The sequence below is a fragment of the Cucurbita pepo genome, chromosome LG04, assembly GCF_002806865.2.
Source record: "Cucurbita pepo subsp. pepo cultivar mu-cu-16 chromosome LG04, ASM280686v2, whole genome shotgun sequence".
NCBI lineage: Eukaryota > Viridiplantae > Streptophyta > Magnoliopsida > Cucurbitales > Cucurbitaceae > Cucurbita > Cucurbita pepo.
This window is the reverse complement of record NC_036641.1, coordinates 1419390-1437690: the sequence shown is the minus strand read 5'-3', so window position 1 is coordinate 1437690 and position 18301 is coordinate 1419390. Positions and strand designations below refer to the sequence as shown.

At 36.9% G+C, this 18301-nt stretch overlaps 3 protein-coding genes and 2 non-coding genes across 8 annotated transcripts; all 5 read right to left on the bottom strand.

Moving 5' to 3' along the window:
- Positions 1-2920: 2920 nt before the first annotated feature.
- LOC111792883 (isoaspartyl peptidase/L-asparaginase 1) lies at positions 2921-5585 on the bottom strand. The gene is made up of 4 exons (XM_023674500.1): positions 5231-5585; positions 4546-4776; positions 4349-4435; positions 2921-3573 (listed from the first exon to the last, which is right to left on the bottom strand). The coding sequence occupies exons 1-4, from the start codon at positions 5390-5392 to the stop codon at positions 3091-3093; spliced, it is 963 nt and encodes a 320-aa protein (XP_023530268.1). The 5' UTR covers positions 5393-5585; the 3' UTR covers positions 2921-3090.
- A 1875-nt stretch (positions 5586-7460) lies between these two features.
- TRNAE-UUC lies at positions 7461-7532 on the bottom strand. Its single transcript has one exon. It is a non-coding gene; the product is annotated as a tRNA-Glu (tRNA).
- Positions 7533-7738: 206 nt separating this feature from the next.
- TRNAE-UUC lies at positions 7739-7810 on the bottom strand. Its single transcript has one exon. It is a non-coding gene; the product is annotated as a tRNA-Glu (tRNA).
- Positions 7811-8537: 727 nt separating this feature from the next.
- Positions 8538-10847, bottom strand: LOC111792860 (root phototropism protein 3-like). Of its 2 annotated transcripts, none has more exons than XM_023674465.1 (4): positions 10573-10847; positions 10423-10498; positions 9117-10217; positions 8538-9037 (listed from the first exon to the last, which is right to left on the bottom strand). In XM_023674465.1, exons 1-4 carry the CDS (start codon positions 10710-10712, stop codon positions 8582-8584), a joined length of 1773 nt encoding a protein of 590 aa, XP_023530233.1. In that variant the 5' UTR covers positions 10713-10847; the 3' UTR covers positions 8538-8581. The 2 variants fall into 2 exon arrangements, with proteins under 2 accessions (XP_023530233.1, XP_023530234.1); XM_023674466.1 differs by having other exon boundaries at positions 10423-10488; positions 10573-10661.
- Positions 10848-12022: 1175 nt separating this feature from the next.
- Positions 12023-15160, bottom strand: LOC111792891 (nuclear transcription factor Y subunit C-9). 3 transcript variants are annotated; one of them, XM_023674512.1, is made up of 3 exons: positions 14708-14922; positions 13007-13845; positions 12023-12326 (listed from the first exon to the last, which is right to left on the bottom strand). In XM_023674512.1, exon 2 carries the CDS (start codon positions 13817-13819, stop codon positions 13037-13039), a length of 783 nt encoding a protein of 260 aa, XP_023530280.1. In that variant the 5' UTR covers positions 13820-13845; positions 14708-14922; the 3' UTR covers positions 12023-12326; positions 13007-13036. The 3 variants fall into 3 exon arrangements, with proteins under 3 accessions (XP_023530280.1, XP_023530279.1, XP_023530278.1); XM_023674511.1 differs by having other exon boundaries at positions 14735-14922; XM_023674510.1 differs by lacking the exon at positions 14708-14922 and adding an exon at positions 14949-15160 and having other exon boundaries at positions 12026-12326.
- Between the last annotated feature and the right edge of the window lie 3141 nt (positions 15161-18301).

Genomic DNA, 18301 nt, shown 5'->3' with positions numbered 1-18301 from the left:
GAGAATAGGAAGGGTTCATAAAGGGGATTGGGAGAGTGACACGTGGAAGATGTGTGGAAGAATAGTGTACAAAGTGTCCACGTCATCTCATGCAATGGACACGTAGGACAACTTTGGTGAAATTAAGGTGATGGAGAGACAACATGAAGACACGTATGTTGGATAATGTCAGGAAGTTAAGGTTGTAGTCGTCGCCTAGGATCATCATCATGTAGGAGGTGAATGGATAAAGATGTTCAACTTAGAGTGGAATTGAATGGATAAATTTTTTTTTATCACTTGTTGACGAGACCAAATGATAACGAGTTGAGGTAGGAATATAGATACGAGAATTTTTCTACCATGTTCTCGCCTCAATCCCTATTTTGAAGCATCGAGGTTAGAGTCGAGAATCTCAATTCAATGATTAGATCCTTAGCATAATTTTTTTTTGTTTAATTTTTGTTCTATATATATATATAGGACGAATTTAGAGGCTAAGTAGAAACATTTTTTTGTCTCGGACGGAAAACTTTCCAATTTGACTTTATACCTAATCAAATTAGAGATACCACACTCGATTAGGAATAGAGCCCTACAAGGATTCGATCTTGTGAGTATTTTTGCCATCGTCCCAACTATAAATACACCAATAGTAAGTATAATTATATCATTTCATGTGTCACACATCAATTATATTCAACTTTAAATGTTGGTTAATGTATGACATTAAAAGTCAATGCTTATCCTTAAAAAAAACATCTACTATTGTAGAGCCAGGTTTTAATGTCACCAATGTATAACATTGAAATTTGACACTTGTCAATAAAAAAACATTTATCAATACTCGACATTAAAAGTTGAGTCTACAATGTGATATTAAAAATCAATGGCCGAGACCATTAAAAAGTGTGACATCATATTGATTTGGCTATCCCAACCACACAACTAAAACTTAGTACCAACCTCTCCCATAATTTAAACTTTCATCTAACTAGAGAGGCTCATAGTCAATCACATGAGTCATATTTGCTATATATTTATGTAGCATGGAGAGTGTAGCACACATAATGAACTTGAAAGAGAGTGGTAGGTAATGCTCGCAAGTCTGCTTCCGTATCTCATATTAACCAATGAAGTATGAACATAGATTCTACTTATGCCCAAACCTTATAATGCCTTTTGTAGGAGCTATCTTCAGTCGCCCCCTGAAACTCTAAATCCCTACATCGCACATCAGCGTAACTCTTTTGTCTGTTTTGAGTTATATGCTTGTATGTTTTGATCGTCTACATAGCCTCATTTTTTAACCTGAATTAACTCTGGTCTTAGTAGTTTCCACTGGCCAACTTCATATCGATATACAAAGGACTATACCTCCTTCTATAGAGGACTTCAAATGATGTCATATCGATGGTTACTTGGTAACTGTTACTGTAAGCAAACTCAAAGAGATGTAAGTGAAATCCAAATGACTTGCAAAATCCAAAGTACATGCGTAAAACATGTTCTCTAGAGTTTGATTTAGATGTTCTGGTCGTTTGTTTGGGGATGAAAGGTTGTACTAAACTTCAATCATGTACCCAACACCTTTTGAAGTCTCCACTGAAAGTTCAACATGATTCACAAATCTTTATCTAATACGCTACACACTGACAATTCTTTCAAGTATAGCTATGGCCAACCGTCCAAGGAGTAAGGGGATTTTCCTGATATGATGTGAAACGATTTTGTAAGTCAACCAATAATAACCCACATCATGTTGTAGCCTTTAATCATTATAGGAATTCCTACGATAAAATTTAAGGTTATATCCTCTCTAATAAGCGCCAATAATCATGGATTTGCAAAACTAGATATCCTTCTAGGATCCGTACAAACTCTAGAGTCGACCAAAGAACGTCTACCAAATATTTTGATACCAAATGATAACAACTGAATATTGTTTTCTTTTTCTTTTTCTTTTTTTACTACCGATTTTTTCATATATAGACCAAATGCTTTGATACCAAATGATAAGCGCCAATAACGCTGGATTTGCAAATTTAGAGATCATTCTAGGATCTTTGCAAACTCTAGAGTCGGCCAAAGAACATCAACCAAATACTCTGATCCAAATGATAATCGCCAACAATGTTGATTTGCAAAACTAGAGGTCCTTCTAGGATACTTGCAAACTCTAGGGCCAAAGAACGTCGACCAAATGCTCTGATACCAAATGATAAGAGCCAACAATACTAGATTTGCAAATCTAGAAATCCTTGCAAACTTTCACAAATAACCCTAAAGTAAGGAATGATTCCAACCAAGAGCTAGTTAGAAAAATAAATAACTCTTAGATCGAATTTGGAAGGTATGGTCACTCTTAGATCTCAAGACGACTCACTCCAAAATTAGCTTGATCAAAATTAATCAATCGGTTTAACTTCAAATCTCAAGACGACTCACTCTCAAATGAGCTGATCAAAATTAATCAATTGGTTTAACTTAAAAGCCAGGTTTGAAAAAGAAAGATAAACCCCTTCTCTTTCTGCCTCAGTGCCTTCACCAACAAGCAAACTAGATACTTGTTCACAAATTCACAATTTCCACCATCCATTTTATACTTCGCCACTAAAAATAGTGCTTTATGTCTTGATAGATGTATAAAAAAAGGCAAACCATGGGCCTATATTAGTACCTGATCCTCCTTGAGCTTTAATGCTTTCAGGCATGCACAATTGTCCTTGCCACAAGAGTCCCTTGTCTAATTCCAAAGAGAACCCTTCCCTAATTCTATCCCTAGCAAATGCTATCATTCAATCAAATACCATGTTTTTGTTCTTCTACTTTAAAATGACATTTAACAGACATGAAAACGAACATGAGTTGGCCTTGGGTTTTGAAAGTTAGGTCAAAAATAAAAAACATATATATATATATATATATATATATATATATATTGTTAACGGTGTTTAAAGAAAAGCTAGCCATTGAAATCCAACCAAATAAATGAAAACGAAAGATCCTTTGGAAGGCTATTCTTAATACTTTAGGAAGGAAACAACATAGGATTTCTCTGACAGCTGAAGATAGAACCAAACTTCAGTACAGGCTTCGCGGCAACAACATTCATTCAGTCATGTTGGAAGGCCATATTGCAATCTCTGAATAACCATCTTCAGTTGCGCAAGCTCGGAACATTCCAGTCGTGTTGAAAGGCATAGCAACTTCGCCCGAGGCCGATACTGCAATCAAGCCAACATTGCCTTTCGGAACACTTTCGACAGCATAGGCTGCTGCTTCTTCAAGAGATAGACCCTTGAATTCCATTAGAGCTGCCACATCCCTTGCCACAGTACCACGTATGATGGCTTCGCCCTTTCCAGTTGCAGAAACTGCACAGAGATGGTTAGCATACGTCCCGGCCCCTATTAATGGAGTATCGCCGATCCTACCGACCATTTTGTTTACTAATCCACCAGTGGAAGTTGCAGCAGCTAAATTCCCATGGTTATCAACAGCCACACATCCAACAGTCCCGATTTGACTGTCACCATTTCCAATCTCAGTTTCTTGTCCTGTGGCTTGGGGACTTGGTTGAGTATAATCAATCTATAAGTGTTTATGACAACAGCTATCAATGTGCAGATACAAAAAGTACCATAGAAATCAACCGATGCTAAAACATAAAAATCTCATGGAAACTCCATAATGTGATTTTTTCAACCCTATTAGACGGATATCTAGACCTATAAACTTTTGGTTCATAAAGAGAGCAGTCAAAGTCATGTTTGGGATAGAAGATTGTTAGGAATAACGACTCTCCACCACGGTATGATATTGTCCACTTTGAGTATAAGCTCTAATGGCTTTGCTTTGGGCTTCCCTGGTAGATGTATTCCTTACTTATAAACCAATGATCATTCCCTAAATTAGCCAATGTGGAATTCTCTCCCAACAATCTTCAACAATCCTCCTATCGAACAAAGTACACCATAGAGCCCCTGAGTTCTATATAGCCCTCGAATATCCTCCCCTTAATCGAGGTTGACTCCTTTTCTCGGGAGCCCTCAAACAAAGTACACCCTTTGTTCGACACATGAGTCACTTTTGACTACACCTTCGAGGCTCACAACTTCTTTGTTCGACATTTGACGATTCTATTGACATGACTAAATAAAGGGTATGACTCTGATACCATGTTAGAAATAACGACTCACCACAATGGTATGATGTTGTCCAGTTTGAGTATAAGCTCTAATGGCTTGCTTTGGGCTTCCCCAAAAGGCCTCATACCAATGGAGATGTATTCCTTACTTATAAACCCATGATCATTCACTAAATTAGCTAATGTGGGACTATCTCCCAACAAAGATAAGAAGCAAACCTGCACACTGTTGGCCTCTTTAGCTTGTTTTAGCCTTTCAATGTTCTGTGGGGTGATAAAGTAGCTTGGATCAGTGGTCTCCACTCCCTTGACAATTTTAAGAAAATTGAACAGATAAGAAATTGGTGCACAAATAAAACAGTCATGAATCGCAAAGCATCTATCTGTGTACATAGGAACGAGGTAGAAATTCTAACTTGTTCCCTTGCAAAAGCCTCAGCTCCATCAAATGCTAGATATATATGAGGTGTTTTCTCCATAACAAGCCTTGCTAGAGATATGGCATTAACAACAGTGGTGAGCCCAGAAACGGCTCCACATCTCTTCTTACCATCCATGATGCTAGCTTCCATTTCGACGGTGCCATTGGTTGTTAAGACAGAGCCCCTACCTGCATTGAAATGTGGACAGTTTTCGAGCTCTCGTACCTGTACAAGAACAAATTCAACAGCACGGGAAAGTGTAAGAGAACCTACAGTTCAAAAGCTGACCATCTTACCATGGAAAAGAAGCCATATATAACCATGAATTGATCGTCAAGTCGAGATAATCTGTACTACAGTACTTGTAATCACGATGTTTATTTTTTGTATGTCATTGAGAATTTCATTTTGGTTTCTTACAAAAATGAAATACACATTTGTTCTCCAAGCAATTCATCCATCTATACACTCACAGAAATTCCATTACAACCTATTGGAATTTTTTACATTACAGATCAATCATTACAAATTTTAAACAACATTGTGAAAGAAATCGTTAAGCACACAAATCAATAGACAAAATCGTTACGAACTCTAAGATTACACAAACTTAATCGAAACAATTTTATATTAAACCAGAGTGGTAGAAAAACAGAGAGAGGGAGTAAATAATATTCACCACAAGTTCAACAACATCCACTGGAGGTTTCTGCTCTTTGAGAGCTTGAACGCCGATCTGCAGGCAACGACGGAGGGTTTCCTCGCGGGGTTGGCGACGGTCCAATGACAAAGACAGTGGGATGTCGCCGGCGCCGCCGTGAAGAGCAATTGCCCAACCCATTTAGGTCCCGCGCCAATGGATCAAACCACCAACCCTAGGTAATTTAGAAGATCGATCGCCGACGATTTACGGGAGGGTTCATGCAATTGCTCCAATCTGTCGAGGATGAAGGCAGAGAGAGCCGCTTAGTCGTCTTGATGACATGACGTGAGATTATTGGAAGGCTTGCTTTGTTCGATGTAACCAAGTAGGTATTGATTTTTGGTTTTATTATTAAATAACTTTTTAATTTTTCATTTATTTAATGCCAATTGCATATACTAACTGCACAAAATAATATCAAATCTAATCCACTCAAAAGTATTTTTTGTAAATATTATAATCTAACATGCTCCAAACGAGGCGGCCGAGAATTGTTTACAGGAGGGTTAAATACCGACAAATATGAGGGCTTTCACTGTCAGCTCAACATGGTGCCGCGAACGAGGACTAGTGGTGAGGGGAGTGTTAAAATATCATCATTAGTCCATTAGGGTCAAATCTATTGTAATCCCTTCTCGATTAATCTCAATAAAGAGTGTCTGTGTTTCCCACAAAAAAGTTGTGTTCAACATCTTGGTCTACTAAAAACGTATGGAGCCATTGAAAGGTGACTACCCGAGCTAATGATAGAGGCAAGAACACTTTCCGACCAAGTCCCATTAATTGATCATAACGATATCGTGGAAATGCTGCACGTACAGACACGCCTAAGGGAGGAGCAATTATGCTTTCAGTGTGACAAGTGGCGCACGTAGATAGGCTCTTCCTAGTCGGGTCAGGTTGGATCGTAGTAGAGGCGGACGATTCAAGTCGATGGTGGGTGAATTGGGTCATAGATAGGCGCTTTCTAGTCCGATCGGGTTTGAAATAAATATATTTTTTTATATCTAATATATATAATTATTGAGATTTTTATGCATAAAGTCTCGTACTTAATTACTAATTTTTTTTAAATTATTTTATGTACAATGTAATATTATTCATGGTATGAAAATGTAAGATTAATAATGTGACATATATTATGAAACTAGAGTATATGAGGGGTACATGAATGAACAAAAATCACAACTAAATGAGAGCCATCTTGAGGATATGATGACTAAGAAAGATTTAAAAGAATTGAAAGTCACTACCTATACCAACAAGGTGCACCTTCCTTTTCGTTTTCTCAATAATAGGAACCTCATGGTTAAACGTGCTCTACTTAGAACAACTCTATGTTGGAGATGCAGGTGTCAAATCCAAATTTCGAATCCTGATCCAAATCTTGGACATGAGTTGATTCAAATGGTATAAGAGTCATACCTGTCCTAGTAAGATGTGGTTCAATGACGAACCAAGGTGGGCATGTGAGACCTGAGTTAGAAATGTCCATTTTACCCACGAGACCTGACCCGAATGAGGAGGGGATGACAAAAAATGGGAGAGGAAGTGGGGAACATTTTATTTTTTCCCCATTAGGTGTGGAGAATTTTGACGGGAATGGAGAATGAAATAGGTGCCGGAATGGGGACGAGGAAGACTTCCCTATCCCCACCCTGTCCATTGGACATCTCTAACTCGAGTAAGGAAGGGTACATGAATGACAGAGAACACATCCAAATGAGAGCGATCCTAAAGATAAGATAGTTAATAAATGCATAAAAGAATTGAAAGTCACGGCTTATACCAACAAATTGCACCTTCATTTGTTTGTGGCTCAACCATAGGAATTTCATGATTAAGCGTGCTTTATATGGAACAATTCTATGTTGGGTGTAACACCCCTAATTTTCTTCTCTAACACCCCTAATTTTCTTCTCTAAACTAGTGACGTCACCACATGCATGCTTTAAATAACATATGCGGAAATTCACGACTTACACATTTAATTTAAAATAAGAAAATAAAAATAACATAGTCTTTGAACATGAATAATGAAATAAAATGCATACTATTGCTCTATCTGGACTTCTATGGCCTTTCCCGCATTCAACAAATATGTGCAGGTGCACTTTACCTTTACCTAAAAAATAAGGGTTGAAAACCTAGAGTATGTTTTACTCATCCATATTTCAACGAAGAATACTTATTTCATGGCGTAAATTTCCATTGTCGGGAATTGAACCTGGGTCTCCTAGGTGAAAGCCAGATATCCTAACCACTGGACGACAATGGAACTTTTTGAATCACTTCAAGTAAGATAATAGAAGAAAATTCTCGATTAAATGGAATAATGGACTGTTTGAAGTAGTAGAGCATGACCCTCAAAATTAAGCATGCTTACGGGAACTTCAGTTGGTCAAAAACTTAGGATGAAATTGAACCTCGAGTATGCTTTACTTGTCCATACTTCAAGTAAGAATACTCAAGAGTGACATATATTTCCATTGCCGGGAATTGAACCCGGGTCTCCTGGGTGAAAGCCAGATATCCTAACCGCTAGACGACAATGGAACTTTTTGAATCACTTTAAGTAAGATAATAGAAGAAAATTGGAATAATGGAAGGTAACGAGGGTAAGTAACCACTTTGGACGACTTGGACTTGACATAAATTTCCATTGCCAGAAATTGAACCCGGGTCTCCTGGGTGAAAGCTAGATATCCTAACTGCTGGACGACAATGAAACTTTTTGAATCATTATAAGTAAGATAGTAGGAGGAAATTCTCGATTAAATGGAGTAATAGAAGTTAAAGAGGGTAAGTAACCACTTTGGACTCTCACAATAAACACATGCTAAACCTTCATGTATGAAAGACTCTTGCAATAAATACTTTTAGGAATAGACTTGGACTGTTTGAAGTGGTTGAGCACGACCCCCAAAACTAAACATGCTAAACCGTCATGTATGAACTTGGGTTGGTCGAAAATCCTAACCGTTAGACAATAATGGAACTTGTTAAATCATTGTAAGTAAGATAATATGAGGAAATTCTCGATTAAATGGAATAATGGAAGTTAGCCCGGGTAAGTAACCACTTAGAACTCTTGCGATAAACACTTCTAGGAATGAACATGGACGGTTTGAAGTGGTCGAGCATGACCACCAAAATTAAGTATGCTTAGGGATTCGAACCATCGTGTATGAACTTCGGTTGGTCGAAAACACCTAAGTTCATACATGATGTATTCATTATCGTGGCTCGACATGATCGTATTTACAACATCATACAACAAAACACGACAAAACGAAGAATTTCTTTTACAAAATGCAGCAGATTTGTTCAAGTTGAGAATGAAGCAAAGCCAATGTTCATCTTAGCACTATTGAACCCTAAACAGACAATTTTCCGCACACTAGCAAAGTTTTTCTTGTAATTGAAACCTTTCTTTACTTGACCTTCAAGCTTTGTCTTGCACATCTGCATATCATTGAGCTGCCCTTTCATTGTCTCAACCTCCCTTTTCATCATACTTATCTCCTTTTGTGAACTCATCATCCAACTCGACCCTCCCCTACTTTCACCCATCACAACTCGGCCTTTCGTTTGACCATTACTCATTCCAAATTCGGCTCGAGGTCTCGTCATGACTTGTTCCAAAAGAATAAAACTCGTCGTGTATTTCAATGGTAACCGATCGTTTCTCATTATGTGTTCCCTTGCTGCTTGTGATAGTTTATGGTATTTCAATGAGCTACATAGACATGTCCTTTCTTCTTCTGTTAACTCAGGATGTGCCTGCAAAACCAAGACTTCTTTCATCATTCAAGTTGAAACTTTGCATTTCCCAAATGAGATATAAATGAAAGTTCCTTACCTTCAGGTACATATCAATTGCTCGATACATATTGTCGAAACAAACCCGAGCGTTTTGCGGCAATGCCTCGACAAGGACTTGGAAACAATCCGCCCTGAGGTTTTGATCTCGTGCAACAAGCATAAGATAATCGTCCACCAATCGACCAACAACTAGTAGATTGGATTGAGAGTTATCTGATATGTGAGCTGCATAAGACTTCACCACCCGAGTAACAATGGCAACGTCGTAAACACTATCGTCTTCTCCGTAGTTCTTGACAAGTAAATCCGAAGTGTCACATTTTTCCAACATCATGGCCAATCTACTTTCTAGTATAGTTAACAATTCAGAGTCAATCTTCATTACAGATCCCAGCTTCAAAATATGAAGCAGAAAACTAGAGGTAACCGAGTTTTCCTCGAACGGAAGTATCCGAATCAAACTTTCAACCGTAACTGATCTCAACTTGGTGAGATGCTGCAACGTCGAATTCTCGAGTCCGTTCATTGCAGAAGAAAACCATCTCATTGTCCAATGAGCTATACAAGATCCTATAACCTCGGACCTCATTCCTCTTCGTTTACCCGATTCAATCACTTCAATGAAATGATCAATCCTAAGAACTGAAACATCCGCAAACCACCAGTTGTCGGCGACAACTTCGAGCTTTACATTATCAACATTATAGTCATTGTTACAGAACGCCTCTGGATTCATACAAGCCTTAAGAGCAATTGCTTCAGAACAACGTTTCGGGATGTGAAGCCGATTGGCGCATCGAGAAATGGATTCACAACTTTTGAGAACTTTGAATGTATCATTCCATGATGATGATATTACAAAGCTCATGAAGGCTTCTGCTTTGGAAGTTAAATTCCCTTGTGTAAGATCATCAGTCATTTCTAGGAAATGTGCAGCACAGTAAAGAGGAGCAACATTTTTAGCAGTTAAATCAACCTTCCATCCATAGCAGAATTTCATCACTAACTCAAAAGCCATAGCCCCACCTGGAAGATTGTCAAGTTCTATGGTACTCACACTGTTGTTCTTTTGCACTTCATGGCTACTGTTTTGGATTATCATTCTATTCAGGTATTTGCTTCTTGCTACCATTGGGAGCTGAAAACATCCATCACAATCCAACTCAAGAATTTCAAATTTTATATAAGATAAACCATCCACGTTTCAAATCGAAAATAGACGACATAGGATAACAATACTTGAAAAACAGGGATTAATGAAGAACATGAATCGAACTCGAATCAATGAACTCAATAAGGCTGCATCTCTTAAAGATTTGTATTGAAATAGCTAAAACTGATACCTTGTGCAAGTGAAAGCTGAAATCCCCAACTCGAACAATTAAGTCGCTTTCGTATGCTGGTTTTGTCTGAACAATCCTTCATTGAGAAGATTTTAAGTTAAGAAGTGCTCAAAGAGAGGAGAGGTATATGTTAGTGTATCAGGAGTTTACCAGTTCTTGTTACTTCTGTCCATAGACTCAGCAACCATGCTTGATTTGACTGGAAAAATGACACATTTGTTCCGCTTCCCGCCGATCACGGATCCACACGTCGGGATTTCCCTATTTAGATTCCTCCTTCCTTCTGTCATCTCAACAGGAACAATGGTAGCAATTCTGTACTCTAGTTTTTCCTTAAAGTTTCAGAAGAACAGCAGAAAGTGTTCTGTTTTCACTTTTTGTGTTTTTTTGTTTCTGCTATGGTCAGATGAATAGTACACATCTCCTTAAATAGGACTTTTCATAACCAAAAAGGTCATTCTTCATCCAAAAAGTGAAAAAAAACATTAAATGCTTCATTATAGAGTTCTAGACAAAAGGAATGTCTGTTAGCTAATGAAGTAATTACACATTAATGGAGTTAGTTGGCTTCTCCTGTCGGATGTCATTGTCAGAAAATGTCCATAAGACAAAATTAGGAACAACAATCAGCACTCATTTGTTTTTCATTCTTATCCACAACCAAGAAGTTGATGACCTCACCCTTCTCTTTCAGTGTCTGCTACAATGTAGCCATAATCACAACCAATCCTCATAGCATTAGTTGTATTATCATGAAACTGAGTGTTTAATCCTCAGCCATGAATGTTTCAAATAGTGCATGTGGTCGATACTGTGACACGTTCTAAGTTGTGGAAAATTTGTTTTGTCGAAAAGTTTTCTAAAAAATGTATGGTCTATAATGTTCGGCAACAATTAAAGAAACGAATCTATGTTTATATTTTAAGAGGAATGAATATACGTTTAAAAGTCTTTTGCTATCATATAAAGAAAAAAGTAATAAAGTGCCTTACAAGTTGAGATATTGTCTTCTAAGCTCACGATTTTCCTCATTTCCAAATAGACTTTTAGCTGCATTCCGGACAAAAATAATAACATGATATCAAAAAGTGCAACAGAATGATACGTGCAACCGAATGAAAAACTACGACCGATAAAAGAAACGCTACGAAAGAGTTTAAGATGTTTAGAAAGACCCTACAATGTTCTAGGCCCCATATCCTAGTTACCTTTCTATGAGCTCTCCACTTTCCGAGCTCGCTCGCAAAACCAAAGCTTCCATGGCTTGCTCGGCTTTATATAATAGTAGCTGTTTGTTCTAACATTCTTTTAACTTTGTCCCAAAAACAGAGCAGAAAGCCAAAAAGAAAGTTCAATCTTAGAAATCATCTGCACTTAAATTGTTCCTGATATGAGATGATTATTATGAATATAACAAAGAGATTTCAAATTTTGATTCGATTGTCTTTGGGTTCTCATCAACCGAAGATGTCGCCATGGAATATTTACACGAAATTTTGAAGAACTTCAAACGCTACTTTGTGCAGCTATGGTTGGGCGAGTTACTAAAGACAGATAGATAGATAAGTTGTTTTATAACATTAAGTTCAACTAAACAGAATAAGGAAACTACAGTTTCTTTATATGGGAATGTGAAGAAAAGCATCAAATATTTTCAGGTATGATATAAAGTTACACATTTTTTACTGTCATTACCAACAATGCAGAGAATAGTAAAGCATAAACAGAGAAAGAGGAGAAACTTTTTATAGCTCAATCAAGATATCTACTCTTGTCAAGCAAAATATCTACAGGAAGTATTATGAAGGGCTTCAGATCAAATCTTCGGTGTAAATTCTCCGATCAGACTGTTGTGTGTGTGTGTGGTTTGGCATCGACATGAGCTTGCTCGAAGGAGACTCCGTCTGCAACAAGTGAAAGGAAATGGTGTGAGTATAGGCCAAACAAAAATCTTAAATCTAACTATGAAGGTGTTTGGTTCATGAGTTTGAAACGATTGAATTTGTGTAGCCTAGAGTCGAGAAGCTCTAAGTCGGGATGATCTACGTTCGAAAATTTTCAGTTTGTACTTGATTCGTGGGTTTGTGATCGTAAAAGGTAGCTTGTAGCCTAAGAAAGGATTTTTGAGATTCATAGTCTAGGATATGCAAACACATATACCAACTACAAACACGACTTCTCAACTACAGTCCGTACAGACGAAATATACTGCCAAACATAAACTCGGTTTTGGCTATACGAACTTGACGTATTATCGAAACGCCCCTTCAAAATATTCAATGGAATGGAAGTTGAAACAAAAAAATTAGAGTTTATTAAAGTTCCAACTCAAATGGAAAGTGTAAGCTGCATGTATGATTGATGATAATATATACTTCAAATGCACTTGAAAGGCAATGTTTTTCAACAAAAACATGCAACATTACAGAACGAAACGAAATTTGAAATATGCACAAACTCGAAAACAAGAAATCTTCTCGAAGATAGTATAGACCATATGAAACATTATATATATACCACCACAGAACTAACTTTTCGATTTGAATAAAAAGAGATCACACGGAGAGAACAAAGTGAAACATACGGTTCTCCTTCGTTTATGTGTGGCAAGCTACTATTGATCAGGAGGGGCTTGATCTTGTGTGTGTTGCCACATTTGTGGAGGCATGTAAGGGTGTGATTGTTGAGCATATATAGCCGGGTCCATCACAGGCTTGCCCATAATCATTCCGGGTGCTCCGACCTGAGGTGCATGCTGAGACGGCATATAGCAGTAAGGAAGTGCATCTCCAGGTCCTCCAACTGTTATCGATCCTCTTGGAATTGAGGTGAGTACTTCGTCTTTCAGATCCTCCCTAGGCACGATATCAACCAGAAAATCGAAAATGTCAGTTCTGGTGATAGCTGCAGCAATATCATTCTTTTGAAGCGTTCTGCGCTTGTTCTCTTCAGTATGATTCCAAGAGCGTAAAGTCAATTCAAGGATGAACATTTCACATGCCCTAGCAAATAAAACAGGTGCCTCAGCTGATATCATTCGTACGTCCTCGTCAGCCTTCATGATCTTCTTGATCCTTGCTAAGGGAAGACTATGGTTCTTGAAGTCCGTTACCTTCTCAATCTCTTGGTACTGATTAGCCCAGAAAGTCTGGAGCTGTTGTTGAAGCTGTTGTTGCTGCTGCTGGTGGATATGCTGATAAGCAAGTTGATGTTGACCAAGCTGCGCTCCACCAGGTTGACTCGTAGACTGAATACCTCCAACCGATGTAACAACAGATCCAGAAGTCGAGCCTACAGTTATTTGGCCGGGATGGTACAAGTTACTGCCATATGCTATCTGACCACCACTGCCAACCGCTCCCATGGATTGAGGCTGGCCATGCCCTTGCTGATCCATCAAGGTCTAAATAAACTTGACAACTTCTGAAAAGAACAAAAAAGGGAATAATCAAAATATAAACACTACACAGATAGATCTCAGGAGGGAGGAAAAGGAACAACTTTTTCTAACCGGGAAGAAACCCGAAAGTTGTCAAAATTCTACGAAAAGTAATAGGAATCTACCACAGAGAACGTTTACAAGACAGAGACCATGATATATGAACCTTTCACTTCAATATCAACGATTCAACCCATCAGAACGACTGGACCTTACTTACCAAAAACTGAATCGCTCGAAGTAAAATCAATGCACATTTCGAGAGTGATCATTGATTAAAGTAAAATTTCTCTGAAATCAATAGATCTCAGGAGGAAGAAGAATACCAAAATATATCAATAAGGCTTTTCCATGAAGAAAATTCACAGCACAGAACTTGAACAAGTCGACTACCAGTCAGTATTATGCTAAGATATTGCACTCCTCACCTTCTTTCTTTATTATAGATCTTACATCTTCGTACTGGTTCGAGTAATTTCCAAACATGTCAATGATAAATTTCGAACTGGTTCAAGGTCCAAATGTGCAAAAATCTATATCTACATGCTTCCTAACCTATATTTCATTGTACAGGCTAAGCAAAACAGCTACATCAATCCTTAAATGACACGAAAAACATCACAACCAAGCCCCAATTCCATGTCGATCATGATTAAACACGCGGCGAAAACAAATCCTACAAACAACCAACAAGCTACAAGAAACTCCCCTGGCTTTACTGTTGATTTCACTCAGATGCAATTCATCAAACAGGTAGAGATCACACAAAATTAAATGAGGAAATTGATATATTGATCTTATCCTAATCCAACATACGACTCATTCATGTTCATACCAAAAACTTACGAATTCAAAAAGGGCGAAAAAGAAAACCTAGCAAGCAGTCGAGAGAGAACCAATCTTCCTTCACATTGATTTCAGCTATTTTCATATCAAAAGATCATCAACATCCGTCAATCACAGAACCCAAAAAGCTATTTCAAGAACAATTAATGATTTCCACAACAAACCCAGAAAGGAAATCATAAAATTTACAGACAAAAAGGATCAAGCAGAGGGAGAGAGAGAGAGAGGAGAGTAGAATTACCTTTTTGAGAGACCCCAATTGAGCAAGATCTTGAAGACCCTGAAAGCGAAAAAGGAAAATCGATGAGAAAAAGCTTGAGAAAGAGATCTACGGCGAAGAACGGAGGATGACCCATGATGTTATATTTGAGACTTTTTGTTCTGTTTGTTGGGGTTTGGAAATTCTCCGTACAGTGCAATGGAGATCTCCAAATTGGATGAAATCCTTTTCTTTTTTTTTCATTTTTTTTTTTTTCATTTTTTTTTCTTCCCTTTTTTCTCCTCTCTGGGGGTTGCGGAAGAGAAAATCAGAGAGATTCTGAAGGTCTTAATTCCAAAAGATTAAATTTTCATTTTTTTAGGGTTAAAAAACTGACCTTTAAAAAGGAAGGAAAGGAATAGCTGAGAGTGTATATATATGTCTTCGATTTCGACTTACAATTGTCATAGCCAAAAGGTCCTTTTTATAGTCCATCATTTGGTTTCTTATTTTCCTTTTCTTTTTCTCTTTCCCAAAACCCAATCAAATTCAATTCAACTCAAAATTTATTTAAATTAAGTTCGATTTAGTTAAACAAACGAAGATTTTATGGATCCAATATTTTATATTTATTGTTAATTTTAAAATATATCCTTTTTGTTTTATTTAATTTCAGGATAACTTTTGAAAATAATTTTTAACGGTAATTTTTTTTCAAAAATATATGTTGAAATTGAGTGAGAATTTTTTCAAGGTTTTAAAATAAGTAAATGGAGGTAATTGAAGTTTTGTTTTTATTAAAATAAAAACTATTTTTTTAACACCAATTTTGAATAAATTATCTTAACTTAAAAAATTTAGAGTTGGATTGAGTGGATTAGATTCGTTATTTAATAAATGTTGTTTGGGTTGGAAATGTAACGACTCAAGACTTCTATTACCTAAAGTCGTTATTGTCATCTTATCCTAAGCTCTTATGTGGAATTTAACTCTTAAAACATCGTCTATAAAGAATTCGTAGAACTAGAATCAAATATTGTAAAAGCGTAATGACCTGAAATTGGTAGTGTACCTGTCACCACGATGTTGGACCTCCCAGTAAGAATCACGGTGTCCCAAATGGACCTATTGGCAAGAAGATTCAAAAAATTATATCAACAACAGAATTCAAATCTGTGCACAGAGAGCTTAATTGATTTCAAACCTGTCACAATTAGCATATTTGTTAAAAAAAACTATTTTTAATTTCATAAATTACATAAAAGTCAAATGGTCAATTTGCTTTATTCTTTTGTGGAGATTAAAAGGGATCGGGAATAAATCCCGTCCACAAACGTCTTTTGTCGGGAGACTATAAATACCCACAATATGTCATGTAAAATTCAGATTCGTGAATGAATGTAATTCATATCTCAAATTGAGACGTTTCCCTTAGAAATTTGAGGCATCATATTTGTCATTTCTAAGTGCAATTCTTGTGGTAGAATTGCATCCGAGCCATTCAATCAAACCTTGATAAAGTTAGATTGTGGAGTGACTCAATTTAGAACAAGGTTCCAAATCTTGCTTCTACATCTTACATGGTAAGAGGTAATCTAATTTTAGCCTTATCTCTTGAGGTTCCCTATCTTGCTTCTACCTGTTTCCTGTTAACAGGTAATCTAATTTTAGCCATCTCTTGTTTGAGGTAAGAGGTAATCTAATTTTAGCCTTATCTCTTGAGGTTCCCTATCTTGCTTCTACCTCTTCTTCCCTGTTAACAGGTAATCTAATTTTAGCCTTATCTCTTCTTGGTTGAGGTAATCTAATTTTAGCCTTATCTCTTGGTTGATACAAATTTAGTATAAGGGGTGTTAATTACTTTGATTCGAGGGTTCTTGCTAAAACAAAAGCTTGAATCGTTAGGCTGAGGATTAGGGTTGCCTTATCAGTTTGGTATCAGAGCTTAGTTTGCATCTTTGTGGCCGACTCTAGAATTGATTTTATCTTTAATTTCCGCTATTGTTTATCGTTTCTTTAAATCTGTCCATTTATTTTCTTGCTGCCATTCGTACCGTTCTTCATCATCTTTCCACTTTGTTCTTATTGTCCACTTTGTTGTTATTGTCCTCTTAAAAACCATTTGCACCTTTGTTTTTTATTTGAAGATCAAATAAATTTCAATTCTCATTTTTACCTAAAACATATAAATCTAGAATTGTTGTGTTCAATTTTTTTTTTCCATCATTTAAAACCGAAGATAACTTCTAAATTTTTCCAAATTCTGTAAAAAGGAAAGTTAGATCGTTCTCAAATCTTCACAACCATTCTCTTTGGAATTCATTTTTTCCAGTGTGCAATTCTATCCCAAAATATCTTTGTGTCTCTTATTTGTTTGTTCACTTCTTGTTTTATTTTGTTGGTATTTCATAATTAACTTATCTTGATTGCTTTGAATAGCTTGCTACTATCAGAATTGCTTTACCCATATATTAGCCTACCTTGATCATAATTTAGTCACTTTCCCAAACAACCTACCTTTGTGTATATAAACACGAGTGTCCCTGAGTGTAAAATCAGTGAGTCGAGTGTTTGAGGTCCTAAACATATTTCACTACTGTTTGTACAATCATGAACCAAGATGAGAAAAGTGGAGGGGAGATCAATGATCTAGTTGAAGAAGTCCAGAAGAATGAGGAGGAACTGGAAGATGGGATTCATTTGGCACTTATAACAAGAAGACTTGTTAAAACTCAAGTTACGGAGAATGATGTTGATGATCAAAGAGACAACCTGTTCCACACAGGGTGTTTAGTCAAGGGGACTGCTTGTAATCTTGTCATTGATAGTGGAAGTTGCACCAATGTTGTAAGTACCATGTTGATCAAAAGATTGCAAATTCCAACCCAAGATCATCCTAAACCTTACAAGCTCTGATGATTCAATGATAGTGGAACAATTAAGGTAGTTTCCCAAGCTTTAATATATTTTACTTTGGGAAAATATAAAGATGAAGTTCTTTGTGATGTGTTACCAATGCAAGCTGGAGATATATTGCTTGGCCGACCATGACAATTTGATAGGAGGGTTATGTATGATGGTTATATGAATAGGTATTCTTTTGTAAAAGATGGTAGAAAAATCACTCTTGTACCATTGAGTTCTGCAAATGTATTTGCTTATCAATTTAAGTTGGAGGAAAGAAAGAAAGAGTTTGAGGAAAAAGAGTTGAAAGAAAAACAAGAGTGGAGTGAAAAAATAGAGAAAAATCAAGGAGAAAAGAAGAAGAATGAAAAAACAGATGAAATTGAAGAAAAAAGGAAGAGATAGAGTTATTTGGCTACCGTTGGAGAGTTGAGTAGGTTTTCACAAAAATCGATCTTTGTACTTACGTACAATCGAGGATTTTTGGTCTC

Excerpts from the sequence above, each read along its gene's own strand:
- LOC111792883 (XM_023674500.1), bottom strand. The coding sequence starts at position 5,392 with ATGGGTTGGGCAATTGCTCTTCACGGCGGCGCCGGCGACATCCCACTG. Across the intron at positions 4,777-5,230 it reads TGGATGTTGTTGAACTTGTG|GTACGAGAGCTCGAAAACTG; the intron begins GTGAATATTATT and ends GTTCTTGTACAG. Across the intron at positions 4,436-4,545 it reads AGGCTTTTGCAAGGGAACAA|GGAGTGGAGACCACTGATCC; the intron begins GTTAGAATTTCT and ends AAAATTGTCAAG.
- LOC111792860 (XM_023674465.1), bottom strand. The coding sequence starts at position 10,712 with ATGACAGAAGGAAGGAGGAATCTAAATAGGGAAATCCCGACGTGTGGA. Across the intron at positions 10,218-10,422 it reads TCAGCTTTCACTTGCACAAG|CTCCCAATGGTAGCAAGAAG; the intron begins GTATCAGTTTTA and ends GGATGTTTTCAG. Across the intron at positions 9,038-9,116 it reads CAATTGATATGTACCTGAAG|GCACATCCTGAGTTAACAGA; the intron begins GTAAGGAACTTT and ends TTGGTTTTGCAG.
- LOC111792891 (XM_023674510.1), bottom strand. The coding sequence starts at position 13,819 with ATGGATCAGCAAGGGCATGGCCAGCCTCAATCCATGGGAGCGGTTGGC.